Raw genomic sequence first — 14,079 nt, 5'->3', positions numbered from 1 at the left:
GTTTCCTTGCACATAGATGCCAAGAAAGTGTAAATATTTAATAGCAAGCTGTGGAGCTGGCAGTTACATAACAAACCCACAGGGACAGCAGCTCTTTGCTTCCCCCTCCCTGCCCCCCTGGAGCCCTTACATAACAAACTGGTGGATCACAAAGCCAGCAATTCTCATATTGGGTTCAAAGATGTGTCTAAAAGTGGCTTTTAGTGAATGCTTAAACTCCCTGAATGTTGATGTTTGTAGGGGAATTTTGTCACCCTCATAAATGGAAGGAGTGTGGGTTTGGAGAACACTGATCCTGCAGGTAACTTGTCTGAGGAAAATGAACCCACAAACACCAGAGGTTTATGTGCTAAGAGGAGACAGAGGAGCCCTTTTACTTTATTTGAATAAAGGGAGAGGCCATGGGGCATCCCCTGGGGTCTCTCACGTTTTTGGAGGATGCAGCCTCCTTTCTATCCCCATTTCCTGGCTGCATTTCCCTTCTCTCTTTCCCCATTTCTGAGGTACTTGAGAGGTTCAGACTTCCCAAATCACCTGATAGCAGAGATTTCCCTCTAATGTACAACCTTCCCTTTACCTCTAATGTATAACCCTCCCTTTTAATTTTTAATTCTTATGAAATTTAGGGGTTTTTCTTCCTCACTGTTCCTTTCATCTTTCAATGTCTAATTTCATTTATCAGCAAACCTACAGTTTATTTGTAAAGGCAAATATCTTTTTCCATTCATCAATCAGGGAATCCTTCCCATTGTTTCTTTTATCTCTGGTTTCATCTACCAGCAGACCCCCAGCTTGTTTGGAAGAACAAATCCACTATTCCTCTCACTTGGAAATGTTTGTCAGGCTGAGTGAAGCCTTGGAGGGAACGAGGGAGAGGCAGAAATGGGTGACATTGCAGTGATTTCTGCCCCTGTGCCTGAGCTGTGACTCGGAGCCAGCCCTGTGCTGCTCTGCCCTTGTGGGAAGTGATTCAACATCTGCTGATGCAGCGTCATGCAGGGGAGGATTTGGGGCAGGAATGGTGCTGCCAATCACTCCTGGGACTCCTTGTGGAGCAAAAGGCCTGACACAAGGAGGAATCTGCAGAAATAAACGCTGCAGTGTTTGTTACAGCTTGAAAAGCCTTGTTAAGGAGGGGAATTTATGGGTTTGATCACATAATTTTTGGGTTATTGTTCCTTTTCTTACACAGCTAAAAACATTGGTGAAGTTCGAATCATCAGTGGTGCTGTTGGGAAGCAGAGCTGATGACAAAGCTTTAACTTTGAGCTGCTCCATTTGCTTTAATAACATCAGTGCTGGAGCTGCAGCGAGGGGAAAAATGTCTTTAGAGAAAGAGATTCAATAAAAAGTTTTTATCCGGGAGCTGTTGTCTTTCTGATGACAAAACCAGTTTGACTGACTAAAAAAATTACCTCTGGGGGTGTGAGGAGATTTTCCTTGGGAATTTAAATGCCACAAGGTATTCTCAGCTTAAAAATAGCAGTGTGTAGGTTGAAATGAGTAGCTGAGAGGTATGTGCTGTAGGTTGGGATTTAGGAATACAGATGTTCCCAGATTTTTAAAAATGTACTTTTTCTGATTTAAAAATTACTGTGCTGCAGCTCAGGATTGTATAGTTTGTAATTATAATCATTATGTTCTTCAAAGCAGCCTAAAGAATCTCCTGATAGCTGTTTGAAATTTTAAGCAGATATTCTTTTTAGCTGCACTGAGCCCGTGTGCCTCCTCCTGTATGTGCCCAGATTTGAATGTACATTGAAATGGTGTAAAAGCATTCCAGATCCACCAGGACAAGAGCCTGCCAAGCTGTCAGGTGATGCTGTCTGGCTTTTTGTGGACTTCTATTAATTCCCTTTCTTGCTTGCTAGCTTTCACTACATTGAAATTATTAATAACAGCCACCAGGTTTTTACCTCGTGCTGCCTCTTGCTCACTGTTCCTGAAGTGCTTTAACCTGGTTTTGTTCCTCCTCCTCCTCTCCTTCTTCCCCTTTTCACCACAAGCACATTCAAGATTTTTTCTAACTTTCCCTTTAATAACCTATTTCTTTCTTCCTTTCTATTTTTTAAATTTTTTTTTCTCCTTCTAAACTCTTCCATATAATTAAATTCTATTCATGCAGAGGAGGTTTTTCAGGCCAGTTTTGAATTTTCTTGAGATGAAGTGCAGCCCAGGTAAGTGCCTGGGGGTTTTGCTCAGCCCTCCAGGCTCCTGGTTTGGAGGTTTGGAGCCTTCCAGTCCCTGCAGAGATGGAAATCCAGCTGCTGCCACCTCAGCTGGGCTGAGAATGGAAATCCTGGGCAGCTTTGGAGCCCTGCAGAGATGGAAATCCAGCTGCTGCCTCCTCACTTGGGCTCCCTGTCTGCCTCCTGTGATGGGTGGCAGAACTTCCCTATTCTTTCCTTTCCTTTGGATTTTTCCTTCCTTTCATCTCCCCTCTGTAGAACACTTTCCCATCAGCTTTGCTGATCTATTTCTGGCCCAGTTTTAAGCTTTTTAAAGTTCTGTTCTCCTTCCACAAGGTTCTGGAAATGTCCTTTCAGGTATTTTATGGGCACAGGAGTCCCCTTGGTTCCCCTTTGTGTTTCTGAGCCTTCTTTGAGGTTGTGCTGCCGAGTTCTCCCTGTCCTGGGGAGCTCCAGCTCACCTGGGTGCTCCTTTTGGGATAAATTGATCCATTTTAGGGCTCCATCTGCCTTTTTTGTGCCAAAGGAGTCTCAGTCCTTTACAGCCTTGACTTGCAGGTGTTCAGCATCTCAGTTTCAAGCCCTGCACATTTTCTGTGCTGTGAGGCTCAGACTTCGGCCAAGGCACAAGTTCAGAGTTGTGAGAGAAAGAATTCCATCTTTTAAACTTTTTTTACCTCTCTGCTTTTGGGTTTTCTGACAGATAGGGCCTCTGTTAAAGGGAATTTAAGATGAGAACATCACAATTTGCTGTCTTGGAATAAAACCCTGCCACAAATCACATCTGCATGTGAACAGCTCTTTTGTGCTGCTTTTGACTCCGTGCATTTCAATAAAAGCTCGGGCAGATTTTTGGGTAGCATTGAGAGCCACGTGCTCTCTGTGAAAGCAGAACCCCAATCTTATACCTCAACATGAATTTTTCAAGCTTATATGACATTTGTAATAAATATTAGGTGCTTTAAATTCAATTTTGCTACTTAGATGTATTAATATGATGTATTTTATTAATATTTCTTATTTTCTCCTTATCTGTAAGGTCAATGCTGGGTCACTTTACGCTGCAATAAGGCCAGATAATCTAAATATAGAGTTAAGATGTTTGTGTCTTTTTCCTCTATAAATACATAAAGTTCTTTCTGTAAATCCATGTCAGTCTTTCTATAATTTCTAGAAAGCCATAACAGCAGGAAAAAATACTAAAAACCCAATTATTTTTCTGTAAGTATATAAGAAAACATTAGACAGACTCAAACCAATGGAGATGCAGGTTTCCTTTATTTTTTTTCCTCTCAAAAGGAGCACCTCTAAAACAGTTTGGAATTCAAGAACACCACATAATTCAAGTAAATGTTCCCTGACAGATGGGTCATGTTGTAAAGGGCAGAGGTTGCATTTTAAAGTCTTGCTTTTCATATTTTTTAAAAAATCTGCTCAGAAATTTTGCTCTTGTAAGAAGCAGGTAGTTTTTTGCTAGAGTTGATTCCTAGAAAAAGAACGTTTTGCATTAATTTATGCAGCACTTTTATCCCCATCTCCTTTCTGTGGAGTGTAAAATGCAAAAGCAAAATTTGGGGAAATTCTGGTGGTCTGATTGACTTCTCACCTGGGCCCTGGGGTTTTAGAGAGGCCACATTGAATCTCAACAATTAGCAACTCAAAAATCAACTCAGAATTTCCTCCATCCTCTCACAGACTTCAGGTTTTGATGAGGTCTGGCAATTAATTCCTCTACTCCTAAAATTCCCTCCTCCCTTCAGACACCTCTGCTCCACCTGAATTTATCATTGTCAGATGAAAGGAAAAGAAAAGAAAATTAAATGCATTTAAAATTGTGTTGTTTTCATTGGGTTCTGGAGGATTGTCTCATGATTTTAAGTCATAAACATAATTTTTTATTCAGTGTGGAACCTTGTCAGATTTAGGGATGTTTTCCAAGAGCTTGATCTAACTTCAATCTGTTTCCTTCAGATTTTCTTCCATTGTTACAAACAATTTTTTCAGCTGGAATAAAACAAAATTTTCAGCTGAAAAATGAATTATTTTATTTGATTGTGCTTAATCTACAGGTAATTCCTTTTATGTTAATGATAATATTTTGTATTATTTGCATGCTCCGTGGTACCATTTGTGTCGACATGGAGATCAAACTCAAAATTAAAATTAACCTCACTGCTCAAGTCAAGGAATATATTTATTTTTTACCTGATTTTTCTTAATCAAGGTTTGGGGTTTTTTTTTAATTTTATTTTTTCTTTTTTTACACTGAAGGACCTTGGAAATATTACTCAGCAGCAGATCTTGGTAATTTTGTACAAGCTGGGCTAAATTTCAACCATCTGAAAAGGAAATAAAATCAGTGTTTGAATGTGGCTAGACCAGGCCATGTTTCTTTTATGAGAAATAGAAGAGGAGGTTTGCTGTTAAAAAACCAGAATATTAATAATATTTACTTCTAAGTCATACCTAATGAAAAAAGGAGAGTGAATTCTGGTGTTTCATCTGCTGAAACAGAATTTCTTGCACTAGGAAACCATTTAAAACAATCAAGACACAAGTGAATCTGCTGATTTGGAAAAGGAATCTAAAAATCCAACACAGCCCAGCTGAGATGATTAAGGTGAAACAGAGCAAAATTCATAATTCCTTCCCAAAACCCCCATTGTGCTGCAGGAGGAAGCTGCAGGGTTGGTTTCTGAGTTGCATTTGAGGCTGGTAATGAGCAGCTGAAAGTACTGAACTTCAAAAAGGTTTTAATTTCTTCCCTGAGTGCTGTAAAAGTGGTTTTAGCGTGGTTCTTGTGCTGAAGGTTCAGGTGGAGCAGCAGTGGAAGAACATCCCTGCCAGCAGCCCCTGCCCTTGGGAGCAGCCTTTGCCTTGCCCTTAGGAACTCAGTGTAAACTACAGAGAACTTGGCTAAAAACTCCCTTTATATTCATTTTCTTCCTCTCTTAGTGGCTGTTCAGGCTCATCTTTCTTCCTTTGACTTTTGGTAGTTTTGTTATTGTTCACATGCCAGAGTAATTACTCAGCTGGTTAATGGATTCTGATGCTCCAGTTTGGAATTTGAATACAGAAATCAGCCTGGCTGTTACTTCTCTCTAGTGAGAGGTGATGAAGAAACCAAATGAAACTTCAGTCAGAGGTGGAAGAGAAGTTGCTGAACCCCCTGGTAGCTGGGTGAGGTGGAGAGGTGATGTCAAATTCCTGCCTGGTCCCATTCTTCATGGAAAATGGGAACAATTCTTCCCAGGTCCCTGGGGAGAGGAGGCTCTGCTGGCCAGGCTGAGTTCTCCTCTCTCCCACCAGCTGGGATTTCTCTGGAATGTGCCCTTGGCTCTGTCCAGTGCTCCTCCCAGGTGCTCTTTCAGTAAGAAGGAGAGCTATGTCACTTTCCTTTGGTGAATATTATCTAATTGAATTTTAATTGAAATAAATAATTAGCAGATGTATATAAAATAATTGAGAATTAACAGTTCAGAAGAGAGTGGTTCTCTTAATGCTGTTTTGCTTTTGGCAGCAATGTACTTGCAGTTCTAGAAGCATCCCACTGCATTTCTGTGTAGGGAAGACTGATGAATTAATATCAGGGAATTGTTTTTACTCAGTGTTCCTTAATACATTCATTATCAAATCGAAATGCTGAGAAACTCAGTTGACCCCAGTATTTTTTTAACAAGTGCTCCCTATAAGTGTGTTTAGTTCAGAACATTTAGAAATTGTGTTGAAAATTAAAAATTTTGTTAAAATTGTTTTTAAAAAAATAAAAAATTGTGTTAAAATTGTTTAATTTAATCTGGCAGGGTGTTAATGCGAGTTTAATGCCATTGCTTTGCATTATTTAATGCCATTTATTGTTTTAGTCCTTCCTGTCACCTTTAGTTTTATTCTTATTCTTCAGTATTATTCTTATTCTTCAATATTATTCTTATTCTTCAGTATTATTCATGTTCTTCAGTATTCTTATCTTCAGTATTATTCTTATTCTTCAGTATTATTCGTATTCTTATCCTGCATGTTTTGGTGGCTCAGGTGAAGCTCTGAGTCCTCTATCACAAAATGGAATTGGTTCTTTCTCCTTCCATTTGTTTAGTCCGGGTTCACCAAGGATGGGTTGCTCAGAAGAAAAACTAAAAGGACAAAGAATTCTGTTGATTTATTTATTTTCTCTTTTTTACAGATCTCTTTATTTGTCCTTTTCCTCCATTCTGCCACGTTTCATCAGCAGGCAGTGCTTGGAAAAGCAGCTCCATCCCCTCACCTTGTCACATCCCAGCAAATTTCATTTCTTGTGGTACACCCGACCTCCCCTAAACCGATCCTTACCGTCTCTGCAGGGTGTGGTACTGCAACAGGAGGGGCTGAGGATGAGGGGGAGGCCGAAGCTGGCTGGATTGAAGGTGCTGCCATCCTCCTGTCTGTCATCTGCGTGGTCCTGGTCACTGCCTTCAACGACTGGAGCAAGGAGAAGCAGTTCCGGGGGCTGCAGAGCCGCATCGAGCAGGAGCAGAAGTTCACCGTGGTGCGAGGGGGACAGGTCATCCAGATCCCCGTGGCAGAGATCGTGGTTGGGGACATTGCACAGGTCAAATACGGTGAGTGCACGGCCTTTGGAGCCTTGGCTTGCTCTGCTGGCCCTTCTGGACACGCTTCCCTGGCAGGTTTATAGGACAGAAAATCAGTGTTGGCCATGCTGAGGTGACACCTGAGCTGTCAGGGCCAAAGGAGATCGTGAAGACCTGCTGTAAAGCTGCACTAGGAAACCAATTCAATTGGTGTAAACTTCTTTCACTGGCAAGGACTGGTCAGATTTCCAGTTCCTTCCAGTTTTCTGTGTTTGTTCTTCCAGTTTTCTGCATTTGTCCTTCCAGTTTTCCGTACTTGTTTGTACAAAGGTAATTCTCTAGCACGGAGGATTACATTATTCAGGTTAATTTCTTTTTATTTCTGTCCAGTTAGGGGCAAGAGGAGGTGTTTTTAAATGTTGTGTAGAAGGGAATTGGGCCTCTGTGATCACCTCATGAGGTGCTTCAGATCCAGATTGACCCCGCAGATGAGGTGCCTGATGATTCCATGCCATAGGGAAAGCCCCGTGCTCCAGTGGAGCAAGAGACTCTTGCAGGAGCTCTGTGTGCTCTGGAGGGAGTTGTTAATTCCAGCAATATCCCCCTTCCATCAGCCATCACATTTCTCCTGGACTTACCTTAGGGCTCCCTGAGGGGGAAGGGGAAAGGGCAGCTCAGCTATTAATTAGCTGCTCTTAATGAAGTCTGATGGAGAAACCTTCAGGTGATGTGAGGACTTCCCTGGCAAACCCCCATGATGGAGATGTCCATTGTGAGGGAAATGTGATACATTTGGATTTTGGGATAGCATGAAGCAGAAGATGTTTGCAATAAAAGGCCTTTCCTGGCTGGACTGCAGTACTGTGACTCGTGTGGACAGAATCAGGAATAATTCCTTCCCTTCTCCTTTCATTTCACCTTTTCATGCAGTTAATTGTGATTTCATAACAAAGCCCATAGTGTAATTATAAAAACAATCTCATGGAGGTTTTCCACTGCCCTTTTCTGACCACAGGTGACCTTCTACCTGCTGATGGGATATTTATTCAAGGCAATGATCTCAAAATCGATGAGAGCTCCTTGACTGGAGAGTCCGACCAGGTCCGCAAATCCGTGGACAAAGACCCAATGCTGCTGTCAGGTAAGATCTGCCCCACTGTGCAAACCCAGGGCTGTTTCAGGAATATTTCTCTGTCTGCTCTGGGGTGCCCTGACCCCCAGGGAGCTCTGACTTTGACCCTCATTGATGGAGAAAGTTTCCCAGACTTCAAGATAGACCAGAATCCACAAAAGTGTGAAATAGATTATAGAGAGTAGTGTAGTTATATCACTTGGTGAGAAATTTAGTTTTGGGATTTTTAGTGTGTTGTGGATGGAAGCAAGATGGAGGGCACAGGGTGTCATCCTGGGTTTCTTCTTCATGCTTCTTCTTCCTCCTTCTCCATGGGTTTGGGTGGCATTTTGTAATTGGGCAGAAAAGTCCCCATTGCAGCTCTGTGGGATCAGTTCTTGGGTTAAAAGGGAAAATAACCCAGGTGTCAGTTCTTAATTGGATAGCTCAGTCTTAAAAGACCTGGTAACAAGAGACTGTTGGCCATTTTGTGCCTTCTAATGAAAAGCTGCAGAACTCCCAGTAGTGAGACTGTTTTACTGACAAGAAATAATAAACATCTGAGTCTGAACACAAATTACTGTCTCAAGTGCCTTCAGTCCAGAGCCAGGGAAACTCACAACTGATACCATCCCATCCCATCCCATCCCACCCCATCCCATCCCATCCCATCCCATCCCATCCCATCCCATCCCATCCCATCCCATCCCATCCCATCCCATCCCATCCCATCCCATCCCATCCCATCCCATCCCATCCCATCCCATCCCATCCCATCCCATCCCATCCCATCCCATCCCATCCCATCCCATCCCATCCCATCCCATCCCATCCCATCCCATCCCCTCTGCCTGCTCTGCCCCCTCCAGGTGTGCAGAGCTCAGCCTGTTTGCCTGCCAAAGCTGCCCTGGGAGCCTAGGAGCCAAGGGCACTTTTTGGAGGATATTTTTATCCACCTTTGTCATGAAATTCAGGAGAAGATTCCCTCAGAACAAAACACAGGGATACAATTAGCAAGTTCTTAATTAAAAGATATTTGGAAATAGTGACACATCCTAAAGGAGGCTCTGATAAATTTCTGAGGAAGGTTGCAGCAGCGCTTTTCCTTTCCAGCTGAACCAACCAAGTCTCTGCTGGCTTTTAAAGATATTTTCTTTAGATCATTTCTAAAGATATGATCTTTAGGTTTGTATGGAATTTATTTGTTTGGGGTTTTTTGGACCTAATTTGTGTATTTGTGATGTCTTGCTGAAACTGTTTTCTTGCAGAAGATAAACTTGATCAATGACAGTATTTCCTTTAAAAAGAGAATCTGATGATGATGCATGTGCAGCCTGAGGTTTGTGCTTAAGCATTAATTCTTGGTTGAGAGTAATGCACATCAGGGTTTATTTTGGTTATGTGGTACTATCCCCCTAAATATAGGTTTATAAAGTGTAGCAAATCTCTCTCAATACTTTCAGAAGGCCTTGCATAATTTTTGACATTTATTTTAGCTCTCTGTAACCTGTTTTGCCTCTTTTCAGGCACCCATGTCATGGAAGGCTCTGGGCGGATGCTGGTGACTGCTGTGGGGGTGAATTCTCAGACTGGCATCATCTTCACTCTGCTGGGAGCTGGGGGAGAAGAGGAGGAGAAGAAAGACAAGAAAGGTAAATTTCCCAACACCAGGATGCTCCAGAGAAAGCTCCTGGGCTTTGTGCAGCCAGAGCTCTCCTTGGCTCTTGACAAATGAATGGGATTTTTCAAACTGCCTTTATTTTTTTTATGACACATTTTTATCATCACATGTCACACAGAAAAACAGCAGAAGCTGTTAACCAATAAATCCATTGGATAACAAGATGTTTTTCCAGTGTGAAACTGCAGGCTCCCAGTCCATACTGAAATGCAAGGGGGATACCTGGGCATGCTCCAGTTGCTGTGGCTTCTCTACATGAATCCATGCTCACCTACAGTTTGCTAAGATTTTGTGCTTTTCTATCAATTCAGTATTTTTTTCTCCAGGAAAAAAACCCTTTGGCCATGGAAATAGCATCTGTCTTGGAGCTTCAGGACTAAGATAAAGATAAGCTGTGGCTCTTTGCTAGCCTGGTTGTTTAATGTCAGTGACTGACTTGAGAGGCATTTTAATTTCTTCAGGTGTAAAGGTCGAGCTAAGAATAGTAAAAGCCAAGAATGTAGCAGTAAATGTTAGCAGACAGTTTTACTTTCATGTCCTGCATCAGTTAATGAAATCAAGAAGGCTCTTTGGGCTTTTCACCTTATTACAGTGTGATGTCATAAGCATTTGCTAATTTATGAGCTGCACACTAAGCAGAAACATGATTTAATGTCTGTCCTTGCCAGTTTTTCTTCATGAAGTCTTGTAAATTGTTCTGCTTCCACAATTTCATTCCAAGTCCTAAGAACAGTTGTCTTTCAGACATGATTAAGGGCCAATTAATACAGGTTTTTCAGACATTTCTGCTCTTTCTAGTGGTGTTCACTATTAATTAAAAAAAAAGCAGTTAAAGCTTTACTGAACATTTTATTTGCTATCTCTCAGGCAATATGATTCCACCTTTTTTGTTTCCATCATTTTACATGAAGCTGCAGATAGGAAGGCCAAATTCAAATGGTTTCCAGGACCTACAATTTCCATCTCTGAGTGTGTTCAACAAGTGTCTGCCTTTGACTCTCTGCTGCTTTGAGGAACTCCCTTTTTACTAAATGAAATGTTTACCATTTCATTTCTGCACAGGAATGCACAACAGCTGCCAGGCATGGGTGGGGGGTTCCAGGAGATTTGAAAGAGAAAAGACTGAAACTTCACAAAGCAAACCTCTTTTGTAGCAGACCAGTTTGGAGCAGCTCCTTGGAGTTTGCTCTTGCTGTCGTTCAGGTCTGGGGGGAGAGGAGGAGCAGCTTCACCCCTGTGTGATGGGGAGCTCCCTGGGCTGGGTTTCACTGGGCTGGCCTCCCTGGGCTCTGCTCAGGACACTGCTGGCTCTCTCAGGTTTCACAGGGAAGGCTCTGGAAAGGCAGGAAAAGAGAAATCAGGGAGTTTTCCCCACACTGTGACTGTAACTTACCCAGAGGTTCTTACAGAGGTGTGCTAGAATTTGGACGCAGAGAGAATTTAATTGAACATGGCTCTGTAGAAACAGCTATAATATAAAGAGTCCATAGTACAGAGAATCCCTCCACATTTTCTGATGCAGCTTTGTGCTCGTGCCTGGGCAGAGCTGGTGGCAGAGGGAGGCACCAACTCAAATGAAAACCTCTGGAACATAAACCCGCAGTTCTCAGAAACCCTGCCCCTTTCAGGCTGTGTGGGTGTGTGCTTTTATTGTTCATTAACACTTTAAAAATCATCATGCAGGTGTGAAACAGGAGGAGGAGCAGCAGCTTCCAGGTAGAGTAAGAATTTACCCCATCCAGTGATGCAAATCAGGGGGGAACTGCTGATTGAAATAATCATCTTCGAATCAGTCAAGTTGAAATTGAGAAATGATTTCAAATCAACAAGATTGCTGGTGCCAAATCTTTTGGTGAGCAGGCATTGTTGGTGTTGCAAATCTTCCCGTTCAGCTGGAAGAATCAGCTGTTTTCCAGGAGTAAATTGCAAAGTATTTCATGTGGAATACTTGATTTGCTGTTAGCAGCTCACGCTGGGCTGGTTGGGGTGGGGATCCAAATGGAATAGAGAGCAAGCACGAGTCACCAAAACAGTTTAAGTCGTTGCCACCACAGTAATCAAATTTGCAATTGAAATTTTCCTCAATGCAGTTGCACAGGGTGTGTTTTTAAATCCTGGGAGCTGTTTATTTTCTTCTCCCAATTTGCCATTTGTAAATAAAATCAGCCCATTCTTCTGCAGTACCAACCCAGTACAGCCTGAAATAATCCCTGTGGGGCAAGGACTGGAGCACTTTGAGGTCTCAGTCAGGATCCATGGGAGGACTTGGTTCTGTTGTGAGCAATTAACCATCAGGAACAAAACAAAATAAATTTTAGCTATTATTTGCAGAGACTAATTTTATTGGTCTTCACTATAAAAAACATAGTAAAATGATAAAACCTTTTTCAAGCTTTTCAATTTCCTGTTAGGAAAGATTTCTTGTCCAGTTTTCTCTAATATGTGGATAATACCTGAAAAGAAGAAGAGGTTTTCTTTTCTGATTCTTCTTTCATGTCATCACAAACCAGGAAATGTCTCATGTCCGTTATCTGGATTTAAAATTATTCTCCTCAAGACTATATTTGCCTTTTCCACATAAAATATAGGAAAATGCCATGTTTCTACTCAGATCAACGTGCATTTTACCTGGGTGATGGCAGGACATGGACTGAGCCCTGTTAGACTGTGATGCATCAGTGATGATAAATCATGATGGGCAAAATTGTTTAAAACATAAAATATGTACCATTGCACTATGTAGAAGTATGTGCAGGTATAGACATAATGCATTTTTAAATGCAAATTTTAAAGCTACACTAACACTGTGTAAATTAACTCTGAAGGAAACATTTCAACCACTTTAAAAATGCATAAATTACATTAAGGTACAACAAATAACACATAAAAGGACTGAAGCAATGTACACAGGACTGTGTACAGCCAGTTCTCACCAGCTCCTTTAACTTTGCTAAATGTGTTTCATATTTATCTTTTGTTATTATTATTATTGTTATTATTATTTGAGTTTTCAGCTTACTTTGTGACACTTTCCCAATTGCTTTGGAAATTTGTGTTAATTAATTTCAAACTCTTTGATTTTGGGAGCAAACAAAGCCGCGAAGGCTTTTCGCTCTGTCACGTGCATTCGTTCGTGTTGCTGTTCTAATTTATTTATTATTTGCTCTTTTGTTGTTGTGCTTTTTTGTTTATTTATTTATTTTTTTTATCCATTATTGCTCAGTAGATTCTTCCCATCCCTCCTCCCACCCTCCTCCAGCCACAGATGGTGCAGCAGGTGCAAATGCCACTGATAATGCAAATGCCAGCTTAGTCAATGGTACGTCACAACCCCCGGCTTGTCTGATTTGATGGATTTCTCTCCTGACTGTGTCAAATTCCCTCTCCCCTCGCTGACCTGCACAGATGTTGTGTTTGTGTGACTGCACTCTGAGAGATCCTGCTCCACAGGCTCTGCAGGAGCCCGGCAGAGGGGCCACAGGGATGCTGCAGCTTCATTCCCCCAGACTGCAGCCTGGCAGAGGCAGAGTTTGGAATCGTGATTCATTTGCCATTCAAGCTGCAGTTAAACGAAACAGTTATGTCAGGCTGGTTTCAAAACTTTCAGGCAGATTCCCCTGATGTTTTATCATAAAGTTTGATTATTCAGCATAGATCTGGAGAAGAGCACCATGAGAAAGGGGCTATCTCTGCTTCTCCTCTTTTTCACTCTCCTAATTCCTCACACAATTCTGAGAGAGGGCTGGGATCAGGGATCTGCCTCCATTTCAACCAACACCGTGCTAGGAACAGCTTTTGCTGTTTTCAGCATCTGTTTCAGGAGGGACCAAGAAGTTTTGTGGATATTTGTGTGAGCCCTCAGTGACTTTCCCCTGAGCCTGCCTGTGTAAACTAAACCCAAAGCAAACCTTTCCTGCAGCCAGTTTTGACTGTGTCCCAGTACAGATTCCTGACCCTGCTTGTCAGCACGCAGATATTTCAGTGTCTCTCCTAACAGTGAAATTCCAGTGTTAAATTGGATTGAATGGGTCAATATTGGTGTAGGCATCAGCTGTATTTTGCTGCTAATCAGATGCATGAGCCTTTATTTGCCAAGCAACCTTTCCCTCTTGTGCAGAGCCAAAAATACTGTGTAAAGTCATTCTACTTTTCATCATGTTGGTGAAAGTTTCCATGCAGGTTGCATTTCACATGTGAAATGAGAGTTTCTGACAGCAATAGCAAGTGCTAAACAAGGAACAGGATTTACTGCTGTAGGATCTTATTTAAGACAGTGACACAGGAAATCTTTAAGCCTATTTTCAAATCATTTAAAAGAAACATATAACCAGAATTAAAACCCATTCTGGAAAACTAGGATTTACAATCCCTACATCTCCTTGCATGGCAGGGACCTCCATCCTCCTGGTTCCAGATTCCCTAGAGGGCAAGAACCAGGGAATGAATTGTAAGTGTTTTATTCTCCATTGCTGTGAGGGTGCTGAGGTCCTGACACTGAGCAGCTGTGGCTGCCCCTGGATCCCTGGAATGCCC

General features: G+C 41.9%; 1 protein-coding gene across 1 annotated transcript in view; it reads left to right on the top strand.

The window, feature by feature from the left end:
• Positions 1-14,079, top strand: part of ATP2B2 (ATPase plasma membrane Ca2+ transporting 2) — a 233,732-nt gene that overhangs the window by 132,122 nt on the left and 87,531 nt on the right. The window contains 3 exon segments of the mRNA XM_054516040.1: positions 6,527-6,784; positions 7,770-7,895; positions 9,392-9,517. Of these exon segments, the coding sequence (XP_054372015.1) occupies positions 6,527-6,784; positions 7,770-7,895; positions 9,392-9,517 (510 nt within the window).

This window comes from Molothrus ater, chromosome 11, assembly GCF_012460135.2.
Source record: "Molothrus ater isolate BHLD 08-10-18 breed brown headed cowbird chromosome 11, BPBGC_Mater_1.1, whole genome shotgun sequence".
Lineage (NCBI taxonomy): Eukaryota > Metazoa > Chordata > Aves > Passeriformes > Icteridae > Molothrus > Molothrus ater.
Note: the sequence above shows the minus strand (reverse complement) of the source record. Positions and strands in the feature narration are given on the sequence as shown.